General features: G+C 34.2%; 2 protein-coding genes across 2 annotated transcripts; both read right to left on the bottom strand.

Annotated features, from left to right (window-relative positions):
* Nucleotides 1–1583: 1583 nt before the first annotated feature.
* On the bottom strand, nucleotides 1584–8343 carry LOC132065212 (glycerol-3-phosphate acyltransferase 9). Its single transcript, XM_059458489.1, has 12 exons — nucleotides 8180–8343; nucleotides 8033–8090; nucleotides 7499–7617; nucleotides 7139–7238; nucleotides 5352–5447; nucleotides 5162–5258; nucleotides 3273–3360; nucleotides 3104–3200; nucleotides 2753–2838; nucleotides 2408–2527; nucleotides 2181–2279; nucleotides 1584–1934 (listed from the first exon to the last, which is right to left on the bottom strand). The coding sequence occupies exons 1-12, from the start codon at nucleotides 8284–8286 to the stop codon at nucleotides 1886–1888; spliced, it is 1116 nt and encodes a 371-aa protein (XP_059314472.1). The 5' UTR covers nucleotides 8287–8343; the 3' UTR covers nucleotides 1584–1885.
* On the bottom strand, nucleotides 3367–5155 carry LOC132065213 (uncharacterized). The gene is made up of 2 exons (XM_059458490.1): nucleotides 3957–5155; nucleotides 3367–3872 (listed from the first exon to the last, which is right to left on the bottom strand). Exons 1-2 carry the CDS (start codon nucleotides 4141–4143, stop codon nucleotides 3682–3684), a joined length of 378 nt encoding a protein of 125 aa, XP_059314473.1. The 5' UTR covers nucleotides 4144–5155; the 3' UTR covers nucleotides 3367–3681.
* Nucleotides 8344–15069: the final 6726 nt, after the last annotated feature.

The raw sequence follows: 15069 nt of genomic DNA, 5'->3' as shown, positions 1-15069 counted from the left end.
CGCGCAAAAAAAAGTAATAATGATGCATTTTAATATTTCTTTGATGGTGACAGGGGAGTGGACGCTCTATTTCTATGTTCTACTAACATACCTTGAGAAAATGTAACACGAGCCCCACCTTCACGTGAAAAATGAAATTTCTGAAAGATGAATAGTCCTAGTACAGAATAGGGTCCCCAAAGTTCTCCGTGTGTGGCAAGATTTAAATTTTTCCCTCTGGCTGTAAGCCAAAAAGTTCATAGGGTATCAAAGATTTTATACCATATTCTATTCTATAACTGATGAAAAGCATCTGTCCGTAAATTTATAACCACTAAGACTTGCTCATGATGCTTGAGAAAAAATATGTTGATACTTGTGTCACGTCACGAGGCAGATAAAGAAAAATTGAAGTTTATTTGTAACAACTTTTAGCGGAGAAAAAGGAAATACACACTAAGAAAAAAGATACAGGGTTGAGTAAAGATCAACATCAAGCATTTACAGAGACAAAAGAGGTTGGAATTATCATGAGAATTCAAGGAATATACCATAATAATTAGATGCCAATGCCAAATATATGTGAACACTTGACCAGCCGACAACTCTGTCCACAATAGTGGTGTCCTCAAGCAGATTAATGTTTTTTAAGTCTTTGGAATTTGTAAGAAATTCCTTTGTCATGTAAAGGCTGCAGCACTTGTTGCTCAGCATAGCTCAAGGATAACACACCTTACAACTACTTACAATTTACACAGACGAGGCAGAGACTGCCTGGGGTTTCAAACTTAGCCAAATTAAATACACATAGTCCCACCAAAAAGAATCAATAAACTTCGCCAAAAACAAACAAACACTTGAGGCCACATTAATTCAGATAACTTTTTTTAATTTCTTCTCGGATTCCCTTGTCTTATTATATACCTTAAAACCTGTGTAGCTTCAATTCTGCAGCCAACAATTAATTTCCCTAACGTGGAGGCAACGACAATGACTTGGAAAGCCACGTGCAGAAGACCTCAACCCATTGGATGAACCTATTTATTCACCTGCTAACTCCCACCAGGTATTGAATAATTTTGCCCAAAATTTAGGCAAATGAAAACTCACCTATATTTAAACAGCGATCTTTAAGGTTTACCAATTTCAATGACCATTGGATCACACCAAGTGAGCAATTGAAGGGACCTACTGCAGTAACACAACCCCACTTCCACTATCTCATAAGCTTTTCATTCATATACTAACGAGTACTATATTTATTTTTTAAAGATCCTGGCATAAGGTAGCTCATCGGATGTGTGAACAGTCATCTATATCTTTCTCTCACACACAAAAAAAGAAGATAAAAGTAAAAGAAATCCATCCAAACATAATTCTTCTGTCATTCCCAGAATTACCTGATTTAAAAAAGCATGATTCTTTGCCATCATGAAAAGTATTAAGGCTAAAAAAAATCTCACCGAAGACTAATCACCCTTCAAGAAATTTCTTCAAAATGGCTAACCGTTCAAATTTGAAAAACGACAAAATATCAGAGTCCCTACATCCATTAAACAACTCCTCCACATCCATACATAGCTTCTGTGGTGTGCACAAGAATCAAAAAGAAACTGAAAGTTCAATTCTTTGAACAGCCCCAAGAAACATGTATACTGCGTGGATATCCCAAGTAAAAACTCTATAAGAATAAGCGAAGCACTTCACAGGCAATTGCTGCCAATTTGTACTAACATTCTCTTAACTACGGCTAAAGAAAGTGATGAAGGACAAAATGTCGAGTTGAGAAGAATAGCATGACAACTATTCCAAATTGAACGGCTATAGGCCACAGAAAATATAAACTTGAGAATAAAATTAAACTCAAAGCAAAGTGCACATGGAGACAAAGCATACATCCAATTCTCTACTTCTCTTCCAGGCGACGCAACACTGATTCCGCAAAACTCTGTTGCCTGGAGATACAAAACAGACAAACCGTGACTTCAATCTTTCATAATCCTCTAAATGATCAGTATAGCTACCATCATCCGCATATATAAGAATGCACATGCAAAATGATCAAGAAAACAATATATGGCAGGAAACTAGCAGGTACAGGATCAGCTCTGTCACTACAAGAAATCAAAGTAATTGTGAACAGCACATTAAGTCTATACTGCTGGGAGGAGGGAGGGGAGGGAGCAATATAGCAAACATACTTCCTCTCTCGATGCTTGGGGCTAGGACGAGAGTATTTCAAATATCCATCCCAAGGAACCATTTTTAGACCTGCTCTAACAGAAATGATGTCCCTCACCCTGAAAAGAGAAAATTGGCAAGGATTTCCTTAAATACAAGTACTGTCGATAAATTGATATCTAACATCTGATAAGATAAATGCCTCTGTTAAAACAGTAGTTACTGCTTTTCAGAATGGGAATTTTACCTCTCTGCAAACTCGATTGGAGACTCCCCAGGTCTTATGTTCTGAGGTTCCAGGTACCAAACATCACAGACAACAGCCCAAGATGTCATGAGCTGCAAGAGGTGCATTGTGAAGGACTGTCTGCAATTAATATAAGAAAGGCGAACTTCAAATAAGCAAACAAAAAACAGGAGAGAAGAAAGATTATAACGAAATGAATACCAACAAATAAACCAGATAAGCAAATTGGCGTTAAGCAAACCTTTAATTAGCAAACAAAAAAAAAAAAGGAGAGAAGAAAGATTATAACGAAATGAATACCAACAAATAAACCAGATAAGCAATTTGGTGTTAAGAAAACCTTACTTTCTACTGTTCCAAAAAGCGTCAACAAAAATTTTGTTGTACTTGATTGCAACAGGACAAACAGTGCAGCCAAGTTCAAATGCTCCCTATTCATCATGCATGAAAAGGGATAGAGCATCAATACCATTAGCTTAAACATTTGGAAAACCCACATTAACAAAAAGATGCTAAAATAATACTGAAGACCAGAAACACCATAAAATGTACTTCTCAGTTTTACTCTTCAACCAATTACTCACAAGAAAGAACTCAGTATTTTGGGGGAGGGGAGGTCTCAAAAGACCAATAATTTGGGTCAAGGATAGCTCAACTCTTTAAAATTATATAAATGAATGAATTCATTGAGATTACCTTTTTGAACATGACAGAGTAGTGGTTATTTACACAAGTTCCCTCAGGGAATATAAGAAGAGGGTTGTTATCGGCCCCTTCAACATGTTCCCTCAACCTGAAAATTAAAATATGTAAGAAAAGCAGAGCAGAATGAAATGTCTAGAATGATTCTTCTGACATGACGTACTTCCGTGCTACAATTTCACGATCCTTCGCTTCTGAGCGGTTGAACCAGATACATCCAACACCTTCTAAAATAGTGCTCTGCAGTAGTCCTGCAAAAATATTATTTTTAATGAGAAATTGATATAGGGAAGAGGAGACATAAAAGATCACTTCATAATATTTTTTTTTTTTTTTTTTTTTTTTTTTTGAGACTTGTAACAGTTAATCTATATATCCACAGGTGTACTGCATCAAAATATGTAGTCCCCCTCCAAAAGGTTACATTTACAGCATTGATCTCTATTGTTTTCTATCCTTACAGGAGATCTAACACATCAAAAACATCTTCTGTCTGACCTAAAATTTCCTGTTTACACCAAAAATAAAAAATGAGCTAGACAATTCATCTTTAACTTCTGTAAATTGTTCTGCTAGTTCTCAAAACATCTCTGGTTCCTCTCTTTCCAAACAGTCCACCAGATACATGATGGGACAATCTTCCATCTCTCCTCTTTTCCTGTTACATTCCCATCCCTGTTCCAGCACTTTAACACTCCTTCTCTGCTCCCAGGCTTCCACCATCTGATCTTCCTCAGGTTGATAAACATCTTCCACAGCTGGTCTGTCCATTTGCAGTGCAAGAAAAGATGACTAATTGTCTCATTATGATCCCCACACCAAAAACATTTAGAACATAAGTGAAAACCTCTTTTGTTCAGGTTTTCATGAGTCAGCACTGCCTCTTTTGCCAACAGCCAATTAAAACAGTTCACTTTATAAGGTACTTTTGTCTTCCATATCATCTTCCATTGCCATCCCTCTTCTTGAAAACTTGAGACATTCAGGTCTCTGTATGCTGAGTTTACAGTGAAAATTCCTTTGCTATCCTTCATAAATTTTGATCCTTGCAGTTATACAATGACAAGTTAGCAGCCCAGTGAAAGAGAGGTAAGGCGAGAAGGTAGCAATTTTGATCTTTTCTAGACTAGTACAAACAAGGTTTTGAATTCTGCCTGTACAAGATTTGCTTGCCCAGTGAAGAGGTAAGGTGTGACACCCCAGCTTAGGAGGAAAGTCCCACATCAGCAAAACACAGGATAGGTGTATATAAGTAAGCATGCCTCACCTCCTAGTGACGCGTTTTAAAGCCGTGCAGGCCTAGGCCCAAAGCGGACAATATCACTAGTGGGCTGGGTTGTTACATAAGGAGAGAAGGTAGCAATACAAAATAGCCTGGAGTTAATCAAGCTAAAACTCTTGTAACCATAAACAATTCCTACTATTTTTTTAGATCTTATTTTGTTGATTGAAAGCCAAATAGCACAACAATTAGAAGGTTTGGATAGTTACTCTAAGCTTCAATAATTGCCTTCCACATCAAATGCCCTTAGTTTGCACTTTGCACCGAATTTTTGCAGTTAGCTATGCAGTTAGCAGAACAACATCAGCACGATCCCTACCTAAGAAGAATCCCTTTTTATATTAAAAAAAAGGTCTAGCTAGCATGACAAGAAGTTAAGAGGGTCTACACAGCCAACTTATAGTTACCCTAAGCTTCAATATTTACCTTCCATATATATTTTGACTAGTAAAGTAAACCAAGTTCAACTCTAATTCAGATCAATGCACTCACTCTGCACTAGATATTTGCTACTGCAGTTATCATTATAACATCTGCAAAGTTCCTATCCAACACCCTGTTCCTGAATCATTACCTGAATTATAGGTTCTAATAATTCAAAAACTTGAAGTTAAACAGTTGAGGTGTTATTAAGCCTTAACTTCAGATATGTCACAAGAGGGTATATTTAGGTTTAGCAGTTAATATACATGTCTTCATATTAAAGCTCAGCAACTTTTGACAGAGACAAAATTAATGAGCAGACAATGCAAATGCTTTAGAACTCTTACCGACCCATCCAGGATGCTTCTGCATGATCACTGCAAATGCAGTCATCTGCTCTAAGACAATAAAATCAATCATAGATGTGTGATTTGCCACAAAAACCTGTCAATAAAATGCATAAGGCGATTTTAGATGTATCAGAGAAGATGGTTCCCATGTGTGATTTCATTTATAGCAGCAGACGACCAGACGTACCTGCTTAGGTCGTATGCTAGGCCGTGGGCCGTGGTATTTGACAACCCCAGTCCAAGATGCAACAAAGAAACTGCATATCAGCTCCACCAGACACCTCTAAGAAAATTAACCAAGGCAAGGATTTAGTATGTATAGAACTATAGATACTCTTCAAGAGAATAACAAAAGTGCAACATAAGCAAGTCTAGACATCAAAATTATAGAACTATAGATACTCTTCAAGAGAATAACAAAAGTGCAACATAAGCAAGTCTAGACATCAAAATTCATAATAGAGAATTTCCCCACGTATTGCCAATCTATCTTACAGGTGGGCCAAAAAATTGGATGGGGTCAAGACGCTGTTGGTAGCCGGTGGCTGACCCAAGTTGATTTGAATATCCTGTTGAATACTGATCTGAATATTGTATTTCTTATTTGAATATTCTTGTTTCGATTTCAATGTCTTTTTTGATACTGTAGTTTTTTAATTATATATTTGAGTACTGGTTTGGTTTGTTTCCATCATAATTGCTAAATTTTAGGGATAGTATCCCATAAGACACGATGCCATTAAATACCGAGAATTAGTTTTCTGATTAGGGATAGTTTCTCTGTCGCATTGTCTTGGATGGTTTTTGTTTGAATGTTAACCGGCTACTAAGGAAAAGGAAAAAATAAAGTCATTTGGTGGACCAAAAAAAAAAAAGAAGAAAGAAAGACAGAAGCTTCAGCTGAAGAAAAAAGAAGTATGAGCATAGTGTATCTGAATATCTTCAAAAACTATTTTTGTTTGAAAAAGTTAATGAAATAAACAGATGTGGCAGATTCCTCGTGTGATATTTCAATGTGCTCTACCAATTTTTTATCGAAGATCATACTTGAACATATACACAAATGTTGCAGGAACCTAGTCCAGACACAATGACAACTTCCAAAGCTAATCAATAGGATGAAGTGTTCCATTGCTAATTGCATTTCCTAATGTCTGCAGCTGTAGTAATTTCTGTTCATACACTGAAATCCATGCTTGCTTCAATTGTTTGTTTGTTTGTTTTATGACAAGGGAACCCGCAGACGCTACCCTTCGGGTGTGCACAGGGTAAACCCCGCTCCTGTGCAATAGCCCGCATACCACACAAAAGAGATAACTAGCACTAGGCAAGCCCCGTGCAACGAGCTCGACCCATGCTTGCTTCAATTGTTTGTTTTGCAACATATTCCTATTTCTTGGGAAATTTTATAACACAAGTTTCAGTAATTTCTATCCATATGCCAAGTTAAAAGAACTAGTTTTTCCATTATCTTGAGCAATAGTGGAGCGTAAATAAAGCAGCTTTAACAAATTGTACAGATCAGGATATGACTGTGAAGCTCTCTCCAAAACCAGTTTCAGTATCAATATCTGCTATAATTTGCCAAAGTATTATGAACTAAACTCGCTTTCCTTGTATAGTGTGCCTGGTCTTGTTTGAACCCAATTGTTCAGTATTTCACCAGATAGAGTGCTGAACAACATTGCAGCCGACGGACTCTCTAGTTAGCTATTCTTTGAGCAGGCAGTTCATTTTCTATAAGCTAATTGGTTAATTACGAAGGAAATTCTTTTTTAATCTAGGGAGTTCCTTTTCACTAAGTGAGTCTCAATGTCACAAGTTCCTTATAAGATGAATATGATTTTCTCCATAAGGCTAAGGATAAAGGTAAAATTATCATATATATTGCGAGCAAATGCCAACCAAAGCGCAGTCCCTAACTAAAGCAAATAAAAGAGAAAATTTAAGTAAACTGGATAGCAAGAGAGATACCTCTAGCTTTTTCCTGAACTTATCGTGCCCTTTCAGTAGGAAATGCACCGGGATATAGCAAGAGAGGAATATTATCCATCCTATTGTCAAGACAATAACTCTGCAATTGCATTATAAACAAAGGAAGGCAAAAGTGAGCTTTCGATGGGATAGTGGACAACTGTTGCAATAGATCCACAACTGATAACGATAAGCATCTTAATGTAGGGAGTCCCTTTTCATTAAGCGAGTGTATAGAATTCCATTCTTCCATCTTCTATATATAGAGGAAGTGAAATTATCATGGCCATAGTAGGTACAAAGTTAGTTTATGATTACGACCCAAATGAGGAAAAATAAAAGAAACGAAAGAGGATAAACCTTATAGGGAAAAGAATCCCATATCTAACAACAACCCCCAAGCACCATAAAGGAAACAAATAAATGTTCCAGTTCCAAGGTTCTGGTGGATTTGACTTGAAGCATCGGGTGAAAGAATCCTGCAAACAAAAAAAATGAGAATGGATACATTAAACTTACTCAAACTGAAAGGGCAAGCTCCAAAATAAAGTTGTCGACAAAATCCAAACGACGTAGAGGTCCAATTGTTTCTGGTAGTGCAAGAATTGGCATTTTTGCAGTCACAGTCGTTAAATAATTAACCAATTAACACGCGATTAGAAAGCAAAGCAGATAGGTATATGTAAACTTTCTCAAACTATTAAAGGGCAAGCTCCAAAACCAAGTGTTGGAAAAAATCGAGAAGAAGTAGAGGTCAATTGTTTATGGAAGTGAAACAATCAGTAAAATTTGCAGTGATAGAATTGACAGGCGATCAGAGCAACAGAAATAAGAAGATGTGGGTCACAATAAATTGAAGGTAGTGACAAGTAAATCAAAGGAAGAAAAACTGACGTCAATAATGGCACCAGCAGCTTCAGTTAGGGTGGGAGAAATATCAAGCAAATCACGCCTGCAAAAGGGGAAGAAAAAAATGAAAACTCGGGAAGAAGAAGAAGAAGAAGAAGAAGAAGAAGAAGAAGAAGAAGAAAAAGGCCATACAGGCGAAGCTTGCCATGGGGTTCAGGGATGGATCCAGTTGGAAGATAGTCTTCCAGATTGGGTCGATCCAAGTCCAATTCTGAGTTTGATGATTTTAGCTTATTCATCCTTTGAATACTAATACTATCAATACAAACAATCTCGATATATCGAACGTATCGAGGAGGACTTCACTACTGCCCCCTTATTTTAACACACACACGAACAGCATTCATTAGCTTCTCAAGTTACCCTCTCTTCTACTCTCACGCAATCCAAAGCCTTTCCTGCCACGTGTCAACTGTCTTTCCCGTTCTATTCTTTCTGAAATTAAAAATCACAAATATTGAATTCCAATCTCATTCTCTCATAAGGCCCGCCTGGAGTTGAAATTTTGTTTGGGTTAGTTGTGTAAACAGACACAAGGCTTTGTTTCTGAAATACCAGTTTTAGCCTTAGCCTGTCTATAAATTATGCAAATTTTAGGGCAAAGGAGCAGTATACCCCTCAATTTTACAATTTAGAGCAGATATATTCTGTTAAAAAAGTGGTGTATATATACTCTTGCCGTTACAAAATGGAGTAAATATACCCCTACCCTTATACAAATAGTATAAATATACCCTTTTCGCCAACGGATGTATTTTAAAAAAATCATTTAACTTATTTTTAAATTAAAAAATGTCATGTGGCTTTAAAAAAAAGTCTACTTATTTATTTTACTAGACATATTTTTCTAATGCCACATGGTAATTTTTTTTCTAGTGGGTCGGATCTGGTTCGTTTAAAAAAATATCTCTGTGGCTTTTAAAAAAATAAGTCTATCCATTTTTTTTAATGAACCAGACCAGACCCACCAGAAAAAAAAATTATCATGTGGCTTTAGAAAAATATGTCTACTCAAACAAAATGGGTAGACTTTTTTTAAAGCCTCGTGGTATTTTTTTAATTAAAAAATAACTAAATAATTTTTTTTTTAAAATCGGCAGCAAAAAGGGTATATTATCACCATTTTATAAGGACGGGGGTATATTTACACACACCACTTTTATAACGGAAGTATATCTGCTCTAAATCGCAAAGTTAAGAGATGTATTTGGACCTTTTCCCTAAATTTTATATGAAACAGCAAAATTATTATAAAATAGCAATGAACGTAAAAATAGATGCAACATTCATTTAAATGACAAAATAATGCTATTGACCCGAATGTTGTGCTTTATATATCTAACCTAATAATGCTTTATAGCTATAATTAAATTAAATTTTGTTTAAAGTAAAAAGTAATAACAAACTTCAAACAAAAATCTCTAACGATTATGAAAATAAAATAAAAACTCTTAACCTTTCGCTGCCTTCAACTCCGTTATATACTACTAATAGCCAAGGTCTTGCGAGGTAGAAGAACTCAATTGTTTTCTCTTTTTAGATTGGCATGTATCCTCTATGCTATCAAACCTTTTAGGGTGATGCCCATTAAAATTATTGCTATCACACCAAACAAAGTACTGGGTTCTCATCTTTCTTTCTTTTTTTTTTTTTTTTTTTTTTTGGCTTTAGAAAAGAATCAATATAACCAAAATTGCATATAAGGAATGATGGGAAAAAAACTCAACATGATCGATACATGGATGTCAATCCACCCCACTAAAACAAAGCAAGAAATCATTAGTTATTGCCATTGATGCATAGCTAGCAAAATATTACCATAAACTATTCCAAATTTCAGAATGTATTTCCGTGAGTTACTAACTTTTTTTTATTCTACATATGTTATATATGATATAAACCAAATAGGGGAAATTAATAATTAAAATTTTAGTTGATTTCAAAGTCCTAAAATTTAGCTGCGTAATTCAAATAAGGAAAGGTTTAATAATCAAATTTTAATGGATTTTAACTTAAAATATTTGTATAAACAAAATAAGTATCTATACAAAATACTACTATATATTTATGCGCGATAAATCGATATAAAACGTCACAAATAAGTATTGAATGCAATCGTATGTTGCATCGACTAAATCGAAATCCTTATTTCACCTCGGCTTATTGGACCAAGGCAATTGAGAGATACCAAGCAGCAAAAGTCGATGTTAAGTACTTGCACTTGATCCTTGTAATCATCTGATTAATTAATGGATTGTTTCAGGTGCAGAGCTTCTTGTTTCAGTAAAGAAGTAATGAAAAAAAAAAAAAAAATAGCATAAGTAGATTCACGTGATGATGTTTCTGTTTTTGTATGTTGTCTTTGGGCATATATATATTGTTAAAATTGTCCGTTACTCGTTCAAAAATAGTGGATGAAGTTAAACAAATGAGTAAGTCGCCAATTTGGAGTACATTTTTCACCTATACCCCCACAATTTTTTAACTTGCTACTATTAGTTCGAGTGAATCTTAAAGACAAGCAGAATCCAGAGGCAGAGGCTCCTTCGTTAAAAATACAAAATTAACCAATAAAATGCTAGTCATTTAGGGATTTAAAGGACCGACAAAAAAATGTAAATTACTATCTTCAGCGTCATCTCTTGGGAGTTGACAGGCAACTCAAGATTGAATTAAAGTGTTCAAATTTTGAAATGCCACTGGGGATAGTCGACTGGTCTCCAATAACGGTCCTCGGTCCTGACTCTGCATTTAATACCCTTTTGTTATTAATTTAATATTTTGATAGAAAATAAAAGTACATTAGATATTACGATGCGTAATTTATCTTGCTCTATACGTAAGTTTTTTAAACCACTGAGTAATATTGGTTAGAGTAGATTCGCCTAAAATAAGGTTTTGAGTTTGAAATTCGATAGAAAAAAAAATACAAAGGTTTAGATATAATATTACTTTTTGTTTGGTAAAAAAAAAAAAAAAAAAATCGGCATTGCTTAGATTTTTTGCCTTGTTTTTTTTTTTCTTAATGGCGGGGTTGAGCTCAAGCTTTCAGGATATTTTTTTAAAAATTAAAGGCACCTTTCGAAAAAAGTGTTCTCCTTAACCTGTATCATATTGTTTTCATGGACTACAAATTGTATGAAGTTCTTGGAGGATCCTAAAAACTTGTGGATGAATCAACAAAAAATGCAGTCCGCTTTGTGTATAATACATTGCATTGCACCCTTTTCAAGACTTGATTATTTTTCTAATGAAAGAAGCAGATATAGACTTAAAATATTTTATAAACAAAATAAGTATCTATACAAAATACTACTATATATTTATGCGCGATAAATCGATATAAAACGTCACAAATAAGTATTGAATGCAATCGTATGTTGCATCGACTAAATCGAAATCCTTATTTCACCTCGGCTTACGGACCAAGGCAATTGAGAGATACCAAGCAGCAAAAGTCGATGTTAAGTACTTGCACTTGATCCTTGTAATCATCTGATTAATTAATGGATTGTTTCAGGTGCAGAGCTTCTTGTTTCAGTAAAGAAGTAATAAAAAAAAAAAAATCAGATTCACGTGATGATGTTTCTGTTTTTGTATGTTGTCTTTGGGCATTTATTATAAAATTGTCCGTTACTCGTTCAAAAATATTGGATGAAGTTAAACAAATGAGTAAGTCGCCAATTTGGAGTACATTTTTCACCTATACCCCACAATTTTTAACTTGCTACTATTAGTTCGAGTGAATCTTAAAGACAAGCAGAATCCAGAGGCAGAGGCTCCTTCGTTAAAAATACAAAATTAACCAATAAAATACTAGTCATTTACAAGGATTAAAGGACCGACATTACTATCTTCAGCGTTGGAGTTGCAGGCAACTCAAGATTGGGAAAGCGTTCAAATTATGAAATGTCCTAGAGTGTGGTGACTCTGCATTAATAAGTTATTAATAATATTTTGATAGAAAATAAAAGTACATTAGATTTTACCCCTGAGTAAGTGGTTAGAGTAGATTGGCAGATTAAAGCAGCTCAAAAATACAATTATATATTTTTTCAAAACGTGGGTGATTTACTTTTCCTATTTTGTGGTGGTCTTTAATTTTTGCCTTCAAATGGGTTGGTCTTTAATTTTTGCCCCTTAAAACCAAACTTATGCCTATAGGCTATAGGAACATAACTTACGCATGCTGGCATGACTCTTAGAGATGCGTAACTTATGAGATGCACGGGCATAAGTTCTCAAGTAATTCATCATGAAGGGCAAAAGTTAGACATTTAAGTGCAACCACACCATTAATAGTATTGTTACCCTTATATACAATTTACTTTTCATTTTCACCTCATTCCACAATGGAGATTAATTGAGTGTTATCTATATCAATCGAGTAGTTACGACCAAATCTAGTATTTCTGACCACCAAAATTTATTAGTAAGTCAAAAAAAAATGTCACATTTCTATAATTAGAACAATTTAATTTTAAAATTCTCCTTTTAATCTTAATGAAATTATTTATAAACACACAAATGTCTAAGATTTATTTTATTTTAGACCACAGATTTTAAAAGTATTGCTTGTTTTTGTTGAACTTTGTTTCAAGTCAAATGGTTACATATATTGGGACGAAGAAAGGAATTCTTTTTTGTACATGCGTCTTTAATGCTACGGATAAAAGTAGAAAATCAGCTTGCCCCGTAGACTATTCTATTTTATAAGTAAACACTCGATCGATAGTTGATAAAATTTCCTATCAACCCCATTTATTAATACCTTCAGTGATGGTAAAGATACCAACTTGTAGGTAGGTAATTCATCACATCAAATTGTTACTTCCCATAAATAATCTCCTTCTCCATTCATTAGTGTTGACTTCAGTATGAAGCAATTAATCGACCCAGTAATACTTCCTCTGTTTCATAATAAGTGATTTTTTTAGTTTATACACATTCTTAATTGAACACTTTTTAAGAGTTAAATAGTCTGTTTCATAATAAGTGATTATTTTCTATACCCTATATTTTCTATAGCTAGCAACGAACATCAATGTTTCTGTTGATTACATTTCCTTTTTCCAACTTGTGATTGGATGATAGAATTTCAACGGCCTCAACACATATTCACCAAACCCCATCATCAAATGAAATTATTATTTTAAAGGGAAATCTAACATGTTCAATTGTACTATAATATTGGCAGACCAAAACATGATTCCCACAAAAAAACGGCTCAAACCCTGCCTTGTACAAGACAAGTTGATTAGTATCTTAATGTGTTCTGACTAATCTGAATCTCGGATTACGACTAGTCCTTAGCCAGTCGTAGTCTACATGATTGCAGATGTGGCTTTAAGTTGTCAATGTGGGGCTGCATAATTAGCTAGGTGCAACCTAAGATCTTAATCATTACTTAATTAGCACACACCATCCCATCTTAACATCTTCTGAAATACCTAATCCAAATTATACATATAGTACACGTCAGCCCAACGAACCTCATAAAAACTATCATGTCTCTATAATTTATTTATTTTGTTTTTATTTTTTATTTTTTATCTCTATAGTTATTTATTCCTTCTATTTTTAGTATTTCCCAAGGTGAACATATACATCATAATTCTGCTTGTTGACCGCTTCCTTTGCCGTTACTAATTCGGTTGTTTTGACTTTTGACCAGCTAGTCCCTATTAATTACTACTAGCAGTAACGTACCTTTGATAGACAAAATTACTGGATTAGATTCCTTTAACCTGTCATATTTGATTTTTCTGCGCCCCGAATAAAAAATAGTGTTCACTTAGTCATTTGCATAGCCCTTAAAAAAATACAAATTTCTAGGCAAAAATAAGTAATTTGACTAAATTACCCTTATTAAATAAGTATTGAGATTTGATCACTTAATAAGGACAATTTTAAAAAAAATAGGTTAATTTTTTCTTGATTTAGTAAGTGAGCACTCTTTTTAACAAAAAAAGAGCGGGTAAGTGGACACTCTTTTCTATCTTTGAGGGAGTATTAATTAAGAAAATTTAATTAAATTATTTTATGTGTTCGTTAAACTCAATTTATTCCCTCCTACTTTTGCATTCACTATAAAAATAGAGTAAGTGTAAAGGCGAAAAGATTAACTAATTCTTTTTTTATTATCTAAAATTAATGGTATTTTTGACCAGTTATTTTAATAACCATGAAACTTAAAAAGGAACGAAGGGAGTAGCAGGTAAGTATCCGTGAAAATAGTCGAAATGTATTCAAGCTGATTCAGACTCCAAAATTAATAAAAATAAGTACTAGTTAACATTTTAACTAATCTAGACTCTGAAAGTGATGAACGGAAATGTCCAGTCAAACGAACTGGTAGTTACAAGATTAAATAACTAAACTCAGAAATCGTGCCAAGCATAAATGCACTATGAATTTGAAAAGAAAAGAAAAAAGATTAAATGCTATTTGAGTTAGAACGAATTAATTAATCTATAAACACTCTTTAATTAATCTGTTACAGCTTGCAATAAACAAAATTATAAGAACAGTGGCTCACGTGCATTTCCCTGGCTCCATAGAAGAACGAGACACCTTTTATATGGCTTTTACAAAGATCTTGCTTGAATTCTTGTCCGACAAACTTAACCAAAGCAAAAGGTGTTTACGTCGAAGCATCTCACATCTTCAAATTTATATAGTGACATTATCGTGTGGGATTTAATGTCAAACACCACCATAATTCTCGACGATATATATCAAACGATTATGCGTCAATCTATACTTATAATTTGAATTGACAATATGAATCATTTATCTTATTCCTTCAGCATTCAAGTTCATTTAATTTCATGACTCATGAGATGATAGCTTGCTTTATACTCTATATGTCCCAATTTATATGATAAACTTTCCTTTTTAGTCTGCAAAAAAAAAAAAAAAGAATGTTACATTTCCTTATTTGACAATAATTTCACTTTAAACAATAATTTCACTTTTAAATTTAGCATCTCAAGACAACAATTTCTTTTTTCTCATAGTAT

This window comes from Lycium ferocissimum, chromosome 7 (assembly GCF_029784015.1).
Source record: "Lycium ferocissimum isolate CSIRO_LF1 chromosome 7, AGI_CSIRO_Lferr_CH_V1, whole genome shotgun sequence".
NCBI classification, from domain to species: domain Eukaryota; kingdom Viridiplantae; phylum Streptophyta; class Magnoliopsida; order Solanales; family Solanaceae; genus Lycium; species Lycium ferocissimum.
The sequence above is the reverse complement of the archived record's forward strand: the minus strand, read 5'-3'. Positions and strand labels throughout refer to the sequence as shown.